Source organism: Dunckerocampus dactyliophorus, chromosome 18 (genome assembly GCF_027744805.1).
Source record: "Dunckerocampus dactyliophorus isolate RoL2022-P2 chromosome 18, RoL_Ddac_1.1, whole genome shotgun sequence".
NCBI classification, from domain to species: Eukaryota; Metazoa; Chordata; class Actinopteri; order Syngnathiformes; family Syngnathidae; genus Dunckerocampus; species Dunckerocampus dactyliophorus.
The window spans coordinates 14614794-14630286 of NC_072836.1; the positions used below are offsets into that span (position 1 = coordinate 14614794).

The window sequence follows — 15493 nt, forward strand, 5'->3', positions numbered from 1 at the left end:
GTGATTGGGCCTTTAGCAACGCCGTTTCTCCCAACACTGGCGCTTACTACAAACAAAGTATCAGCATTTACCAGTACTTTACCTGTGCAAATACTGCAAACTGTAAATAAATGAAACACCCTTTTGCTATCAATAGATGTACTTCATCTTGTAGAGGTCGTATGTAGCTATCTGTAACTATAAGGTAGTATATTGCATTGCCTTTAAACTACAGTATACTATACAGTACATTATAGCCTCCATAGCCGTAATTGTGTCTCCTTTATGGCACCACCCTGTTTAATTCCTGCTGCACATGTTTGGCCTACAGCGTGAGACAAGGACTAAAGAGGACACCCTGCTAATCCAGTCTTTCACCAGCTGCAGCACACGCACACACGCGCACGCACACACATAAAGGATGTGTTGCTGTGTGAATGTATGTGAAATGTCATTTTTCGTCACATTAGTTTAATGTATAACATCAGAACCAAACTATAAACAGGATTAAATTGGCTCCGCTTTTTTCTACTCCTTTTCAACAATGTTGAATTGCGCAAACATGCAAAAGCAGCATTATGAGTATTTATCCCGTTCTCAGGCGTCAATTTTTCAAAGTATTGGTACTGGTGACGATACAGCAGCGTGTGTGTGTGTTTGTGCGTGTGCAGAGTAAACATAAATCCACATATTGAGCCATCTGTCACTTGGTTATTGTGAAATATTCAATTTATTAATATTTTTTTATATACATTGACAACGTATCACACACAATCGCATGTTCGTCGTTCATATTCAAACAGAATGAATCAATACAAATATGTAACTAAACACTATTTTACATGAAGAAAGTAGAGATGCTCCGATCGATCAGCCACCGGTCAGTATCGGCCGTTTTCCGCAAAAAATTGCGTGATTGGCATATGCTGGTAAAACGCAAGCAAAAAGCCGGTCACCCGTGGCTAGCACTATTGCAGGCCGCAGCGACCCTTTCGTGCAGTGTAGTGTCTTAACCTCACTAACGTCTTTGGCAGTGTTGTCAAAACAAAAACAATCATGCCGTGTGGAACCTAACTGATAACACATGCCACCAAAAATACTAGGTGGAGTTAGCATGTTCAAAAGGTTTGATACGGCATTTACACCTGACGGAGTATGTCGACTTTTGGAGGCTCACGTTCACGGCAGCTAACGCAGCCATGTGGCTAACACTCTCCCGTATGTGTGTGATAGTCAGACGGCTAAGCTAATAACCCCAAAAAAGCATTGAATTCATCGGAGGAGAGCAGCCTTTCACACAGCGTTCGCCAAAGTCTCCTTAAAGAAGGCGTCTCATCCTCTGCAAGTTTCAGAGTGATATACTGTATGTTCAAAACGTAAGTCAAATATGTTTTTTCTGAATTAAGGTGATTTTATGGTTCCTTTTTTCATCTCATATAGCCAGTAGCGGGGGTGCAGCCAGGAATTCTGGGTCCCATGCAAAAATCATTCAATCACAAAAAAATCACCCCCTTATCAATTAATGACTCATTTTCTTTGTAACTACCTATTTATTGGGTCCCGTGCAAATGTCCTGACTTGTCCCCTTTAAACGGCACCAACAGCACTCATCAGAAATAAATTGAAAAATGTAGAATGAATCCATGTGATCGGTATCGGCCGATGATCGGTATCAGAATTGGCAGGATAAAACCCTGATCGGAGCATCCCTAGTCAAGACATAAAGAAACAGGGTGAAACATGTAGGAAGTCATAACAATACAAACTCACTATGAACAATGTTAACTTTGCCTCGCATATTTTCATGCAGGGGTGTCCCAAGTTCGACCCGGAGGCCATTTGTGGCCCCCTTGGTCTACCTGTTTCACATCTCTTACTTAATACACCCATGGTTTCTTTCTTCTTCAGGACATTCCAAAAGGTTGCAGTGGCTACGACCAATGATTGTGCAATGGTTCTGAGTGATTTCACACCTTCTCGCCGATTCACAATTGCTTGTTTTCCACCCACAAACAGCTCTTTGGTTTTCATGTTGTTTTCACCTCTAAACGAGCTTCTAAAATCCTACCCAATCTGAAACTGAGCGTAGAAATTCAGTGCGATGTATTGATTGAATAAGCAACATCATAGGACACACCTGTCCAGTCCAATATGTTCGTGTCTTGAGCCACTTGTGTGTTAAATAATAACAATTTTTCCTAATCTGGCCCTGGAGGGATAAAGTTTGGACACCCCTGCATTAAGCATTCAAAGCCAAGTAATCATTGTCACGTGGTCCCAAATTTCCTAGAATTAAATGTGTACAGTTTGTACAATATGGGAGACTTACAATCAAGGTATAAAGTGATAGTTGCATTTATTCTAAACATACTGTAGCATATTCTTCAAATATATTTCACCATACTAAACTGATGTAAGACATGTCCACCCTGAGACATTTATTACACAAAAAGAATGAGCAGCATGTACAGTATTGAGTATGTGGACGACTGTAAAATGTGCTTTTTCTCTCAAACACTTTATAGAGCGACCAACGACGATCCCTTCAAAGAGTTGTATATACTGTGGAATGGTAGACAATGACTCCATGTACAGTGTGTGTGTTTAGCGAATGGGTGCCTTCAGAGCAGCATCGACCTCCTCCTCTGGCTGCAGGGTGTGCCACTGAGCCACCGGACGCCGCGGATTGGCCAGCATGTCGGACCAGTGGCGCAGTCCGACGCCTGAGGCGCCGTAGCCGATCCAGCACTTGCCGATGGGGTCGTTACTTCCCAGTTTGTCGTAATCGTACACGGTGATGAGCACCTGGACTTTCTGTGGGGTTCAAACAAACATATATGAAGTCGATCCTGTTGGGTAACATTGGGTCCTCGGCATATGGACTACACTACAGTAGACTGGCTGACTGACGTCGACATAACCGAAAGTCGCCATTGCTTGCGTGTTTACTTGTGACTTTGGCCAGAGTCGTAAGGAGAATGGGCGATAATAAAGGTTTGTCGTCATCGTTTTCCTCCATTTGAGCATGCTGTGAATCTATTCAAGCATATGTGGTCAAAAAATGGTTATATTTATTAACACATTACAATTATTATCTACTGGATTGACATAATATATTTTTTATTTGAACATTCTTCTGAAACATTTAGTTTTTTTCTACAGAAAAAAACATCCCATCCCAGGTGAAATGTGTCGCATACATGCACCACTTTTAAAAGCCTTTTTTACATGTTTATGTCTTTATGCTTCACTGATAATAACTTTGTTTGGCAGTCCGTGAATGCACCACAGTTGCTTTGAGCAAAAGTACAACTTACATATAACTTCTATGCTCCAAATCCATGTGTTCATGGATCATTTTACATTAGCCGTCATTGGTGGTGAGTACCTAAACATTTTATACTTTAAAAGTGTTTACCCACCTGGATCTGGGAGAAGGGGATCTCAAAGCTAAAGCTCTCATTGAAGTATGGATTCAGAGTGTTTTGTTTCACAGACGTCTTCTTCTTCTTCAGTCGTTTCCCGTTGTGCTGCAGCACCACTTTGACAAAGGGATCTAGTAGGTAAAACCAGATTAAAGCGATATGTCATAGCGATATGTAACTTTATGAACTTAGAGTGTGCAGTGTTATTTTTATGAAAAAAGACAGAAAAGAATCATTCATAAAACACAAAATCAAATAAAATGACAATGGAAATAGAGTGAAACCTCGGTTAAGCGTTCACCCCGGTTAGCGTGTTTTTTGGTTAACATAAAAAATGTATGCCAAAGTTTTTCCTCAATTTGCCTACATTTTCCGGTTAGTGTGCAATATGGTGCTCGTTATTGTGGTGCTTGTTGCGTTATTAATACACTGCATGTGTCCAACTATCCTTGTTAGCATAACTTGCAAACAAAATGGAACTGGAAGTCAGCTGTGTCACCCGTCTATGATGTCATCATCGGTTGACATGTTTTTATAGTTTTACAATTATAGTTTTACGTGCATAAAACAATTCTAAATACATATAAATGATGAATGAAAGGGATAAATGAACATTTAAGGTTATTTTTACCTTCATTGAAGACGTGACTGTTCCCAAAGACACAATGTGGTAAGTGAGACACCACACATCTTTCTGTTTTGTCATGAGTTATTTCTTTAATTCATTAGCATTTCTATTGTCAAGAATCACATCTTCAATGTTTATTCATTTGTGTTTGTTGCTGTAATGTTCGGTGAGACACATAAGACACAGACTCGATCGGCAGGCTTTTAATTCAGGTTTGTATTATCTCACAGGCACAATAATCCCTAGTAAAAACACGGGGTACTGTTGCGGCCGTAACCCACGCCGAGCTAAAACTCAACTCTGAACCCCCCACGTCACTTCCTGTCCACCCACCGCACTGCTCCTCGGCACCAGAACACGTTAGCAACACACACGAGCACGAGTCTTGTTTATGTCTTGAATGGCTTATTTGCTCTTATTATATCTACTATTTTGGGTAATACAAGTGTAAAGGTGACTATAGGGGTGTTTTTCATGTCTGGAGGGCTCTATTGGTGTTAGTGTGTGTGTGTGTGTGTGTCCATGCCCACCTGACAGTCCTCCAACATCCATCTTCTTCAAATTCTTGGCCTCCATGATGTTAACCGTGAGCTTGCCAGCCGTGGGGACGTAGCGAAGGGAAATGCAGATATCCCCAAGTTTCTCTTGCTGTGAACCCCGAAAAAGAACACATTTGCATTTCAACAAAGGTGATACATTTTTGCTTTCGAAATAAACCGACTCACCTCCTCTTTCTCTCCTCCAATCAGATCCTTCCACTCGTGGATGGGCTGTCCGAGGTCCACCGTGTTCATGGGAATCTTGATCTCACCGATGACGTCGTGTTTGCCGAAGCGGTCAAAGTCAAAAACCTGAAGCACCAGAGTCTGACCGCCCAACTCCGTGTAGGGTATCTTCAGGGGCAGAAGATGTTTACATGTTTCTATTCATATTTACATAGAAATACCAACGCTATTGATGAGAGGGTTGGACTGCTACCAAATATGACGCACCTTAAAGATAAAGGTCTCATTGAAAACAGGACAGAGGTTCTTGCGCTGGACTTTGGTTTCAAACTTTTTCTTCTTGTCTGGCAGCATGTAGACTTTAACGTAAGGGTCTGAAGTCCCGCCCATGTCCATGGCGGCCAGGTCCTGAGCCTGCAGGATGCCGACTATCAGCTGAGGAAGGAGAGGAACAACGACGTTGGTTAGTTGTTACAGATAAGACGTTGTGTGTGTAGAGATGTGTACCTGGTTGTCAGTGAAGTTGTAGTCCAGCGTGTACTCCAGTTTGCCAAAGTACTCTTTCTCCTCCTCTTGTTTGCCTTCCTCTCCTTCCTGCACGGTCCAGCAAAGTCGTCAAACAGTGTGCCACAAGAATGTAAGATCTTTTTCAGGGACGTTTTTAAGCAAAAAAAAACATAAATATCTTGTAGATTACAATTTAAAAAATTATGTAAACTACTCACAAAAAGTCATTATGTTAGGACTTGTTCATGGCGCAAACCTCCTGGCATCTCTCCCCCAAAGGTTGTCTCATTCCAAGGGAAGAGTGGCCACTCATGAGCTGTTATGCCCACAGGAAGGCAAATGACTTGTTGTTATGCAACAAGCAGTGCCGTTCACCAGCAGTGCCCAGCAACAACCGTAACAACAACCCTATTGTGACTCCAGTGCAGTTTCTGCCATTGGAAAATAATATCCAGTAATAAAGGGATTTTTACAGAGGCACAATAATCATCTGGGCGGTGATAATGTGAGCTGAAACATTGTTCACAACTTACTCCCCCTTCGCCTCTTTGCCCCAGGATGAAAACGCTGCCTACAACTCACTTTCACTCCTCTATGTCCATTTTCTCTGGATGAACATGCATCGTGATCCCCATGAGCTCACTTTGAAGAAGAAATGACCAAGTTGAACTGATGCAGGGATATAAACAGGGAACATTTTCATTGGTTTGGGGGGTTTTGGGATCAGAAAAAGTGGGGAATTATATTGTAGAGTGAATCTTTCTGTGAACTCAACTGCACTAAAGAAGAGGTCAACTTGAGCTGACGCCTTGCATAAAAGCCCCACTTTTGTAGATGGAAGGCTGTCCAGATAAGGAGTAACTTCTCATAATCCATCCATCCATCTTCTTCCGCTTAACCGAGGTTGGGTCGCGGGGCAGCAGCAGGAGGCCCAGACTTCCCTCTTCCCAGCTACTTCGTCAGGCTCCTCCTGCCGGATCCCGAGGCGTTCCCAGGCCAGTTGAGAGACATTGTCTCTCAACGTGTCCTACCGGTTGGATGTGCGCTGAACACCTCCCTAGGGAGACATCCGGGAGGCATCCTGACCAGATGCCCGAGCCGCCTCATCTAGCTCCTCTCAATGCGGAGGAGCGGTAATTCTACTCCGAGTTTCCCCTAGATGACAGTGCTTATCTCTAAGCGAGAGAGAGCCCAGCCACCCTTCGGAGAAAACTCATGTCGGCCGCTTGTACCCGTGATCTTGTCCTTTCGGTCACTACCCAAAGCTCATGACCATAAGTGAGGGTAGGAACATTGATGGACCAGTAAATTGAGAGCTTTGCCTTTCGGCTCAGCTCCCTCTTCACCACAAAGGACCGATGCAGAGACCGCATCACTGTAGACTAGAAATTCTGTCCATAAAAGTAATGAACAGAATTGGTGACAAGGGTAGCCACTGGCGGAGTCCAACCCTCACTGGAAAAGGGTCCGACTTATTGCCGGCAATGCGAACCAAACTCTGACACTGGTCATACGGGGAATGAACAGCATGAATTAGGTGGTCCGATACCCCATATTCCCAGAGTACAGTATTTCATCGAGGAACACGGTCTGATGCCTTCTCAAAGTCCACAAAATACATGTAGACTGGTTGGGAAAACTCCCATGCACCCTCAAGGATCCTGCCGAGAGTATGGAGTTGGTCCACAGTTCCACGACCAGGACGAAAACCGCACTGCTCCTCCTAAATCCAAGATTCAACTATCTGGCGGATCCGACTCTCCAGGACCCCTGAATAGACCTTACCGGGAAGACTGAGAAGTGTGATCCCACGATGGTTGGAACACACCACCCCGGTCTGCCAATCCAGAGACACTGCCCTCGATGACCACACGATGCTGCAGTGTCATGTCAACCAAGACACATCCACAGCATCCAGGGCCTTACTTCTGATATCACGTCATTTGTTACCATTTAGAACTCTATTAACTGTTCTTTAATAAGCAAGAGGAGCCCCTTCTCTCTCATACTGTGCAACAAAAGTAAGCATGAAGCAATGACAAGATTGGTCAGCTTTCATGACTTATTATCAAATATTCCCAAACAAAATGCCATCTATGGGTTAAATTTGTTGGTTATTTTTATATTGTACTATTTCTACCAGCTCAGATTTCATGAAAAGCTTCTACAATATACTCGTAAAGCACCAGAGTCAGCAGAGAGACAGCAAGACCCCAATCATCAGTGCAACATTACAACTTCGATGAAGCTATCAAGACGAAGGATTCAAGCTTGTCATCCATGCATCTTCTCTCACCTTCTTCTCCTCTCCATCCTCTCCTTCGGTTTCCTTCTTCCTTCGTCCTCGCCCGCCCTTCCTCTCTCTGACCTTCTTGGGCTTCTTGCCCTTGTTGAAGCACTTCTTGTAGATGCAGAAGGCCATGCAGGCCACGAGGGCAAGGACCACCACCACGATGGCACCCACTGCCCACATGGGCACTGGAGCAAGAAGATAGGGGAACGTGGAAGTGAGTTTCGTTCCAGGATGGAACTTTGTCTTGCAAAGACTTTTTAATGTAAATCGCTCCAAGATCATCTGTACTAGAGGTGAGCGGATCTACCCAAATAGTGATATTATCGATACCAGGGTAGTATTAGTATTGGATCAATCCTTGCCTGATGATATCGCTGTATTTCAGTTCTACTCAATGTTTATTATCACAAATAGTATTGTTAGATTGTGCAAATATATATTGTTGTTATATATTCTGCATTCACCGCCCTGCAAAGTTGAGGATTTTTGGTCCTCCCAATTTTTTTCTACGAAAATTCAGGTTTTTTCTGCAGAAAACACATCACATTCATCCCAGGTTGGCAATCATTTTAATTGAACTATATTATAAGACAGCGTAGATGTATGGACTTTGTGCTTTGACTTGTGCGGCCTCACTCTATCACATTTTTTTTCAAAATATATTAATTTAAAAAATCCCTGCTGTTTTGCGGTTGACCATGACCAATTAATCATTTTTTTAAAATGCATATTTAAGCAAAATTTTTGCATTTTTGCCTAAATTAAGCATTTCAAGCATAAAAATGGCTAAATGAACTAAAATATAAAGCATTCAGAATACACATTCAAAAACGGGAAAATATGTAGTATTCTACAGATGTCAATAATGTCACTGTAATGTTCAGTGAGACACAAAAGCACCAGACTTGATCGCCGGAACAACAATCTTTTATTTGCATGTTTGAATTATCTCACAACAAGCGTAACAATCCCTAACTCAGGCTACTGTTGTGGCCGTAAACCACGCCAAGCTAAAACCCAACTCTGAACCCACGACGTCACTTCCTGTCCAAATCCCCCCCACTCACCGGAATCCACCCCTAGCACCGGAACACATTTTCAGCAACACACACGAGCACAAGCCTTATTTATGTCTTAAATAGCTTATTTTTACTTATTATGTCTACTATATTGGGTAATACAAATGTAAAGGTGACTATAGGGGTGTTATTTCATGTCTGGAGGGCTCTATTAGTGTTTAAAAAAACGTATTTAGAAGGTCATAAACACGTTTCCTATACTTTAACTACAAAATATTATATTTATAAATAAGGAATCCGACTCTCACGGTCGGGTCTGGAACCAATTAATCGCGATAAACGAGGAATTACTCTACGTTAAAGCTCTCAAAAAGGTGATTTAGTTGCTGTCATAATAATAATTATTATTATTATACAAAAATCTTTACATTTATTTAATAGCTTAGCATATTTTGACTCGCATTGGATTGATACTTGCATGTTTAATGAATTGAAATGGGACAAATGTCATAGCGGCTGCCAGAAAATGAACACAAATGAAGAAAGCCTTTCCAACAGTGTTTGTGTGGAATGGTACTTACTCCCGAGTTTATGGTCTGGAGCAGAGCGGAACGGTCACATGATGAAATGAGAGAAGGAAGAAAGGAGACAGTACAAATGGAAAGTGAGATGATGGGCGGATATTGATATAATAGGACCATTTGGATGTAAATGGATTATGCATATTAAATAGCTGTTCACGTCTAATGCCTTTTGTATGGTCCAACATAATGACAATACCTCAAAAAAGTATAATATCTTATACTTTATTATACTTTTCAAGGGACAACACCGAAGAAATGACACTTTGATACAAAGTAAAGTAGTCAGTGTATAGCTTTTATAACAGTTTACTCTTCGCTCAAAGTAACTCAACACACAACCATTAATGTCTAAACCGCTGGCAACAAAAGTGAGTACACCCCAAAATGTCAACACTTGTGTGGCTACCATGAAGTATCTTGGACATGGCCGATAAAAAACAAGCTACCAGGCCACAAAAAATAACACAAAATTGTGTGTGTACGCACTTACTGGGCAAGTGTGTGAGCTCGTTGAAGAACTTATTCTTCATGCTGGCAAATTGGTGGTTGGAGTGGTGTGAGGGGGGCGGGGGTGGTGGGGGCTCCTTGTCTTCCTCCTCCACGGCCCTGCGGGGCCGCGCCCACGACACGCTGATCAATCGCATCGTTGCTGTGTAGAAAATAAAATGAGTTTCAGGTGCATGTGCATTGTATCGGCCTTCATAAACACATTTTGTCAACACACAATGAATGCCATCTATTTTGCAGTATTCGCCCATCCACTAACAGTAGTTTCCCTCATGTTAGTCATTGATTTGAAATTATTTTATACATGTAGCTAATAGCTGGCTAATAGGATGCTAACAAGGCAGGACATTGTGCGATAAAAAAACATTAAGAACACAGTCGGATTCATGCGGTGTATTACCGACACAACAAGAAGCGCGCTGAACGTAGAATGCACGCAGATTTTCCACCTTAACCGAAAAACCCGCTAACCGAGGTTCCACTTCATATCGGATATCGTAAGAAAGCGAATATCGAGCATCTCTGCTCGTGATCTTAATGAAAATGAACGAATCTTGCTCGAGAACACTTCATTGGGACCGCAAAGCGGCACTGAGCATCTCACACGTGAGCTTCAGTTACAGCAGCCACCTGAGCCAATCCGCCCTCACATTCAAAGTGAGAGCGAAGCGAGAAGATTAAAGAGACGGCAGTCAGGTCAAACATCAAGCATGATGCATTTGTGAGAAAAAGATACTATGTAACATGAGGCATAAACGAACATTTAAGGTTACTTTTACTTTCATTTTTATTATTTATAAAAAATAATATATTTAAATATATAATATACAGTAGATTTAAAATAATATTACAAAATAAATACATATTTTCTTATGATTAAGATTCAATTAGATGGCAGGAAGGAATCTGTGTTGTGCAGTGAGATTTCCCTAATGTCAAATGCATGCCTTGCCTCAAGAAAGGTTGGGAAATACGACTTTAAAAGATGGATACAGCTCAAAAACCTAGATTTATCATCACTATTAAATAAAATAGTATTAAAATATACTTCAACCTGTCACACCACACAAAGCCGCACTCAATAACCAGCCAAAGTAGGCATCCCTGTGTTACTGTGCAGCCGTGTAATGAGATTAAGCGGCAAAGGTAATCCAAAAATCCCTAGGTTTAAACAAATTAAAGACCGTCTCCACCCCTTCCGCAGTCCATCCCACCATAATGTGGCCTTCACTCCACCCCTTTAGGACAGTTTATACTCTATCTGCCATTAATCCTCCTCCCTCGTCACCACTTATACGTCATATTTGAATACTAACCTATTTTATCCCTTCCCGTTGCAGATTAAAGTGTGTGTGTGTGTGATAGGCTTGCAGAAATGTGACAGTGTTAATAGGTGGTAATTATTTGAAAATTGTAATCAGATCCAATACGGAAATATAATATAAAAAGTCAGTCAGTTTATTTGATTATGTCAGAGAAGTATTGATGTATTATTGTTGTAGTACAGTGGAACCCACTAAAGTCAAGCCTTTTCTGGTTATAAACCTGACTTTTTTTTTGTTTAATTTCTCATTTAAAACTTGAAATACATCTAGATAGCTAGATAAAGTATATCCATTTTCTAGACCGCTTGTTCTCACTAGGGTGGAGGGTATTACAGAGGCCATCCCAGCTGTCTTTGGACGAGGCGCGGGGTACACTTTGGACTGGTCGTCAGCCAATCGCAGGTAGTATTTATATAGATAGAGTGGTGTGAAAAAGTGTTTGCCCCCTTCCTGATTTATTTTTTATTTTTTTGCATGTTTGTCACACTTAAATGTTTCAGATCATCAAACAAATGTAAATATTAGTCAATGACAACACAACTGAACACAAAATGCAGTTTTTAAATGAAACTTTTTATTATTAAGGGAGAAAAAAAAATCCAAACCTACATGGCCCTGTGTGAAAAAGTGATTGCCCCCTAAACCTAATAAGTGGTTGGGCCACCCTTAGCAGCAACAACTGCAATCAAGCGTTTGTGATAACTTGCAATGAGTCTCTTACAGCACTGTGGAGCAATTTTGGCCCACTCATCTTTGCAGAATTGTTGTAATTCAGCCACATTGGAGGGTTTTCCAGCATGATGCACCTTTTTAAGGTCATGCCACAGCATCTCAATAGGATTCAGGTCAGGACTTTGACTAGGCTGCTCCAAAGTCTTCATTTTGTTTTTCTTCGGCCATTCAGAGGTGGACTTGCTGGTGTGTTTTGGATCATTGTCCTAGTGCAGAACCCAAGTTGGTTTCAGTTTGATGTCACCAACAGATGGCGGGACATTCTCCTTCAGGATTTTTTGGTAGCAGAATTCATGGTTCCATTTATCACAGCAATTCTTCCAGGCCCTGAAGCAGCAAAACAGTTCCACACCATCACACTACCACCACCATATTTTACTGTTGGTATGATGTCCTTTTTCTGAAACGCTGCGTTACTTTTACGCCAGATGTAATGGGACACACACCTTCCAAAAGGTTCAACTTTTGTCTCGTAAGACCACAGAGTATTTTCCCAAAGGTCTTGGGGATCATCAAGATGTTTTCAAACAAAATTGAGACGAGCCTTAATGTTCTTTTTGTTCAGGAGTGGTTCGTCTTGGAACTCGTTTTTGCCCAGTGTCTTTCTTATGGTGGAGTCATGAACTCTGACCTTAACTGGGGCAAGCGAGGCCTGCAGTTCTTTGAATGTTGTTGTGGGGTCTTTTGTGACTTCTTGGATGCGATCTTGAGGTAATTTTGGTTGGTTGGCCACTCCTGGGAAGGTTCACCAAATGTTTTCGCCCTTTGTCGATACGTCAATGGTTCGCTCGAGTACCAAAGCTTTAGAAATGGATTTATAACCTTTAATATTTAAATTTGTTTGATCTGAAATATTTAAGAGTGACAAACATGCAAAAAAAAATAGAAATCAGGAAGGGGGCAAACACGTATTCACACCACTGTACTGTATATCAAGTATATATTATCTCCAATAATTTGCAAGTCTGCTATTTGTGCATTTTGCATAATTTTTTTCTCTCAAAACCAAGAAACCATGCAACCGCACTGTATATCCACTTCCATGTATTATAATCACCACTGATTTTTGCTCCATTTCTTGTTACCGTTTCTGAAATTCCACACAGATAATCTGTTTTCACACAATAATGGCACATGTAAGACATATAAGATAACAATATGATATCACATCACCACCAATGAATCTTGTTTCTGATGAAAACACAACACAGATGCTGCCTTTAAGAACAATAGGAATTTCCCACACAGGCATGCCTACTTGAAATAAATGCATCAATATAATCTATTCCTGCTTATTTCCTTTTTTTTTTTAAACAGTTACAGTAGATTCCTGCTTTTTGCGGGGGTTACAATCCAGGACCACTAGAGAATGGCAAAAAAAAAAAGGTGAGTACCACGCCCATAAAAATGTTTTGCTAGCTTGATGTTGACGTGCTCCTCAGATTTTGGATCAACATTTGCAATAAAAGTGACTGGTGTAAATATGAGATTAGATTCAGCTCCAGAACTCTCCCCTTCTCTCTTGAATTGCCACTCACTTGGTACTTGTTCACTCACGACACAATGCCCTAAATATGCCTCACCACTACTGAATGGTGTTAGATGATTAATGAACAGATGGAATCGGAGTCACGGTGTAGCCTTTAGCCCGGTAGCCAGGCTAGCATAGAGCAGGGGTCACCAACCCATCGATCTTTGGGACTTTGCCGGTCGATCATGAGGACATTTTGAAAAAAACGTATTATCACATCAGTGCCCTCACCTCCCTGAGAGCGACCAACAGGCGACAGAGGGAGGGAGTGACAGAGCGCTGCAGCGATGTGCTTGCACACACAGCAGTAATTATTGCACGTGAATAGGGCTTAAAGTCTGCCTTTGCTGCCTCAAAGTTGAGGCGCAAATATAACTCCATAAGCGTGCACCTCCAAAAAAAACCTTGCCGTGACGACGCCGCTCGTTAAGGGCTGTTGTTGCATTGACCAGCCCCTCTCTCCTCAATCTGCATCGCTGGTTCTACACTTAGCCAACAAGCCATACAGTTGGTTTGAAGCTCTTGAAGTCGACGCCACAAGCCCAACCCGGACTAATAACCACAACCACAAAAGTAGGGGTGCCCAAAGTGGCTCAGGTGCAAAAATAGTGGTACATGTATGCTGTACATTTTACCTGTATGATCACACATTTATAAATTATTACCGACCGTGAATAAAATGGGTTTTTATGTGGATTCTGTTTTTGGAAAAAAGTTAAAATAATTTTAAAAAGGCAAAAGGCCGTGAATACTGGATCTGGGGTCCACTGTAAACAAATACACTGTGTAAAGGTGTGCTGCAGGTGAGTTCACGTAAATAGATTTGCATATAATCCACTTAAACTAATCTTTGCCAGTTTAGGAAGACATCTCTCACTATTGTGCATCACACATGTTTTTCTTTTAACCCAGGGATGGAAATTGCAATTCGCTCATTAAAGACAAGGCAAAGGAACATAAACGTATAAACGTATCGATCCCTGCTATTCTTTAGCAATTTCAGTCAGTGTATTAAAAAAAAAAACAATGAAGTAAAATCCTTAGTAATCACTTTGTTCATGTGAAGGATTTTGGTTTTACTCGACTCTACTTTTAAGACAATTTTCTCTTTATTACAATCAACATCATCAACAAGTTAGCCAGAAAAACGCAATGAAAAGTCAAGTAATGTGCTCACCTGAGTTGGCGTCAGTCCTCGGTGCTTTATCTTTTATTAGTAATATTACGCATCCGAACGTATTGCAGTGCAATCCACCATCAGTGCTGACTGAATACAAGGATCCCTCCCTTCCCCCCTCCTTCGTTAATCTCCTCGTTATCCCTCTCTGCCAACTACTTACTTACCGGCCACGCGGCACACAACACTGTCTTAAGGCTTTCATTTCAGAGATGCTACGTTTACTATCAAGTGAAATTACAACAAGCACGCTCTTTTTTTACTTGATTATGCGTGATGAAATGTGCATATTCAGCACATATATTTCAAAGAAAAAAAAACTGCATCTCAGCTTTGTGTTATAAGTGAAAAAGCGTGTTGTTAAGTTTGAACTTCGCTCTTTGCTCCTTTTTTCCCCTTTTGGCTGTTGTTTTTTTATGTTCCGAATATTTCAACTTCGTTCTTGAATAATCTTCGTAAATTTTCTTTTTGCAATATTACAGGATGGCTTCATTCCCATCATGTTTTGACTTTTTCCAAACCTAATTTTCCAAAACTGACAACTTTATTTTGTTTCACTCACTCACTCATTATCAAACTATGTTTCTGTCAACTACTAACCCTTTCATCGGCCATTATCTATTTATTATTATCATTAAGTCTGCCATATAATTTATTTACAGTAGGTATAAACCTTATATTGCCTTGTCACTTTTCCTATGTATTTACAAATGGAAAAGAGTACATTTGGAATACAGGAGGTGAAAAAATGAATTGCAACTGATGTGAAATGGATGAGTGATAGGATTAAATAGGCTTTGCTTCTTCCAAGTCCTTTTGGACATGTGGAAGTGTGAATTGTACTATGTGATGCACTCCAGTGTAACTTGTATGCGTATTCAAAATGATAGCTTGTTATCTTATAATATTACGATTCATTTTTTTATATTATATATATATATATATATATATATATATATATACACTAATTTATTTTTGTACATTTGCATTTTTTAAATGACTTTTTTCTCTTAATATTTTGACTTTATTCTTGTACATTACATTTTTTTTATACTTGACTA

General features: G+C 40.8%; 1 protein-coding gene across 2 annotated transcripts; it reads right to left on the bottom strand.

Annotated features, from left to right (window-relative positions):
• Positions 1-682: 682 nt before the first annotated feature.
• Positions 683-14598, bottom strand: syt5a (synaptotagmin Va). Of its 2 annotated transcripts, XM_054759084.1 has the most exons (10): positions 14433-14598; positions 9651-9809; positions 9158-9172; positions 7561-7742; positions 5265-5351; positions 5025-5192; positions 4758-4925; positions 4563-4680; positions 3402-3535; positions 683-2793 (listed from the first exon to the last, which is right to left on the bottom strand). In XM_054759084.1, exons 2-10 carry the CDS (start codon positions 9802-9804, stop codon positions 2584-2586), a joined length of 1236 nt encoding a protein of 411 aa, XP_054615059.1. In that variant the 5' UTR covers positions 9805-9809; positions 14433-14598; the 3' UTR covers positions 683-2583. The 2 variants fall into 2 exon arrangements, with proteins under 2 accessions (XP_054615059.1, XP_054615061.1); XM_054759086.1 differs by lacking the exon at positions 9158-9172.
• Positions 14599-15493: the final 895 nt, after the last annotated feature.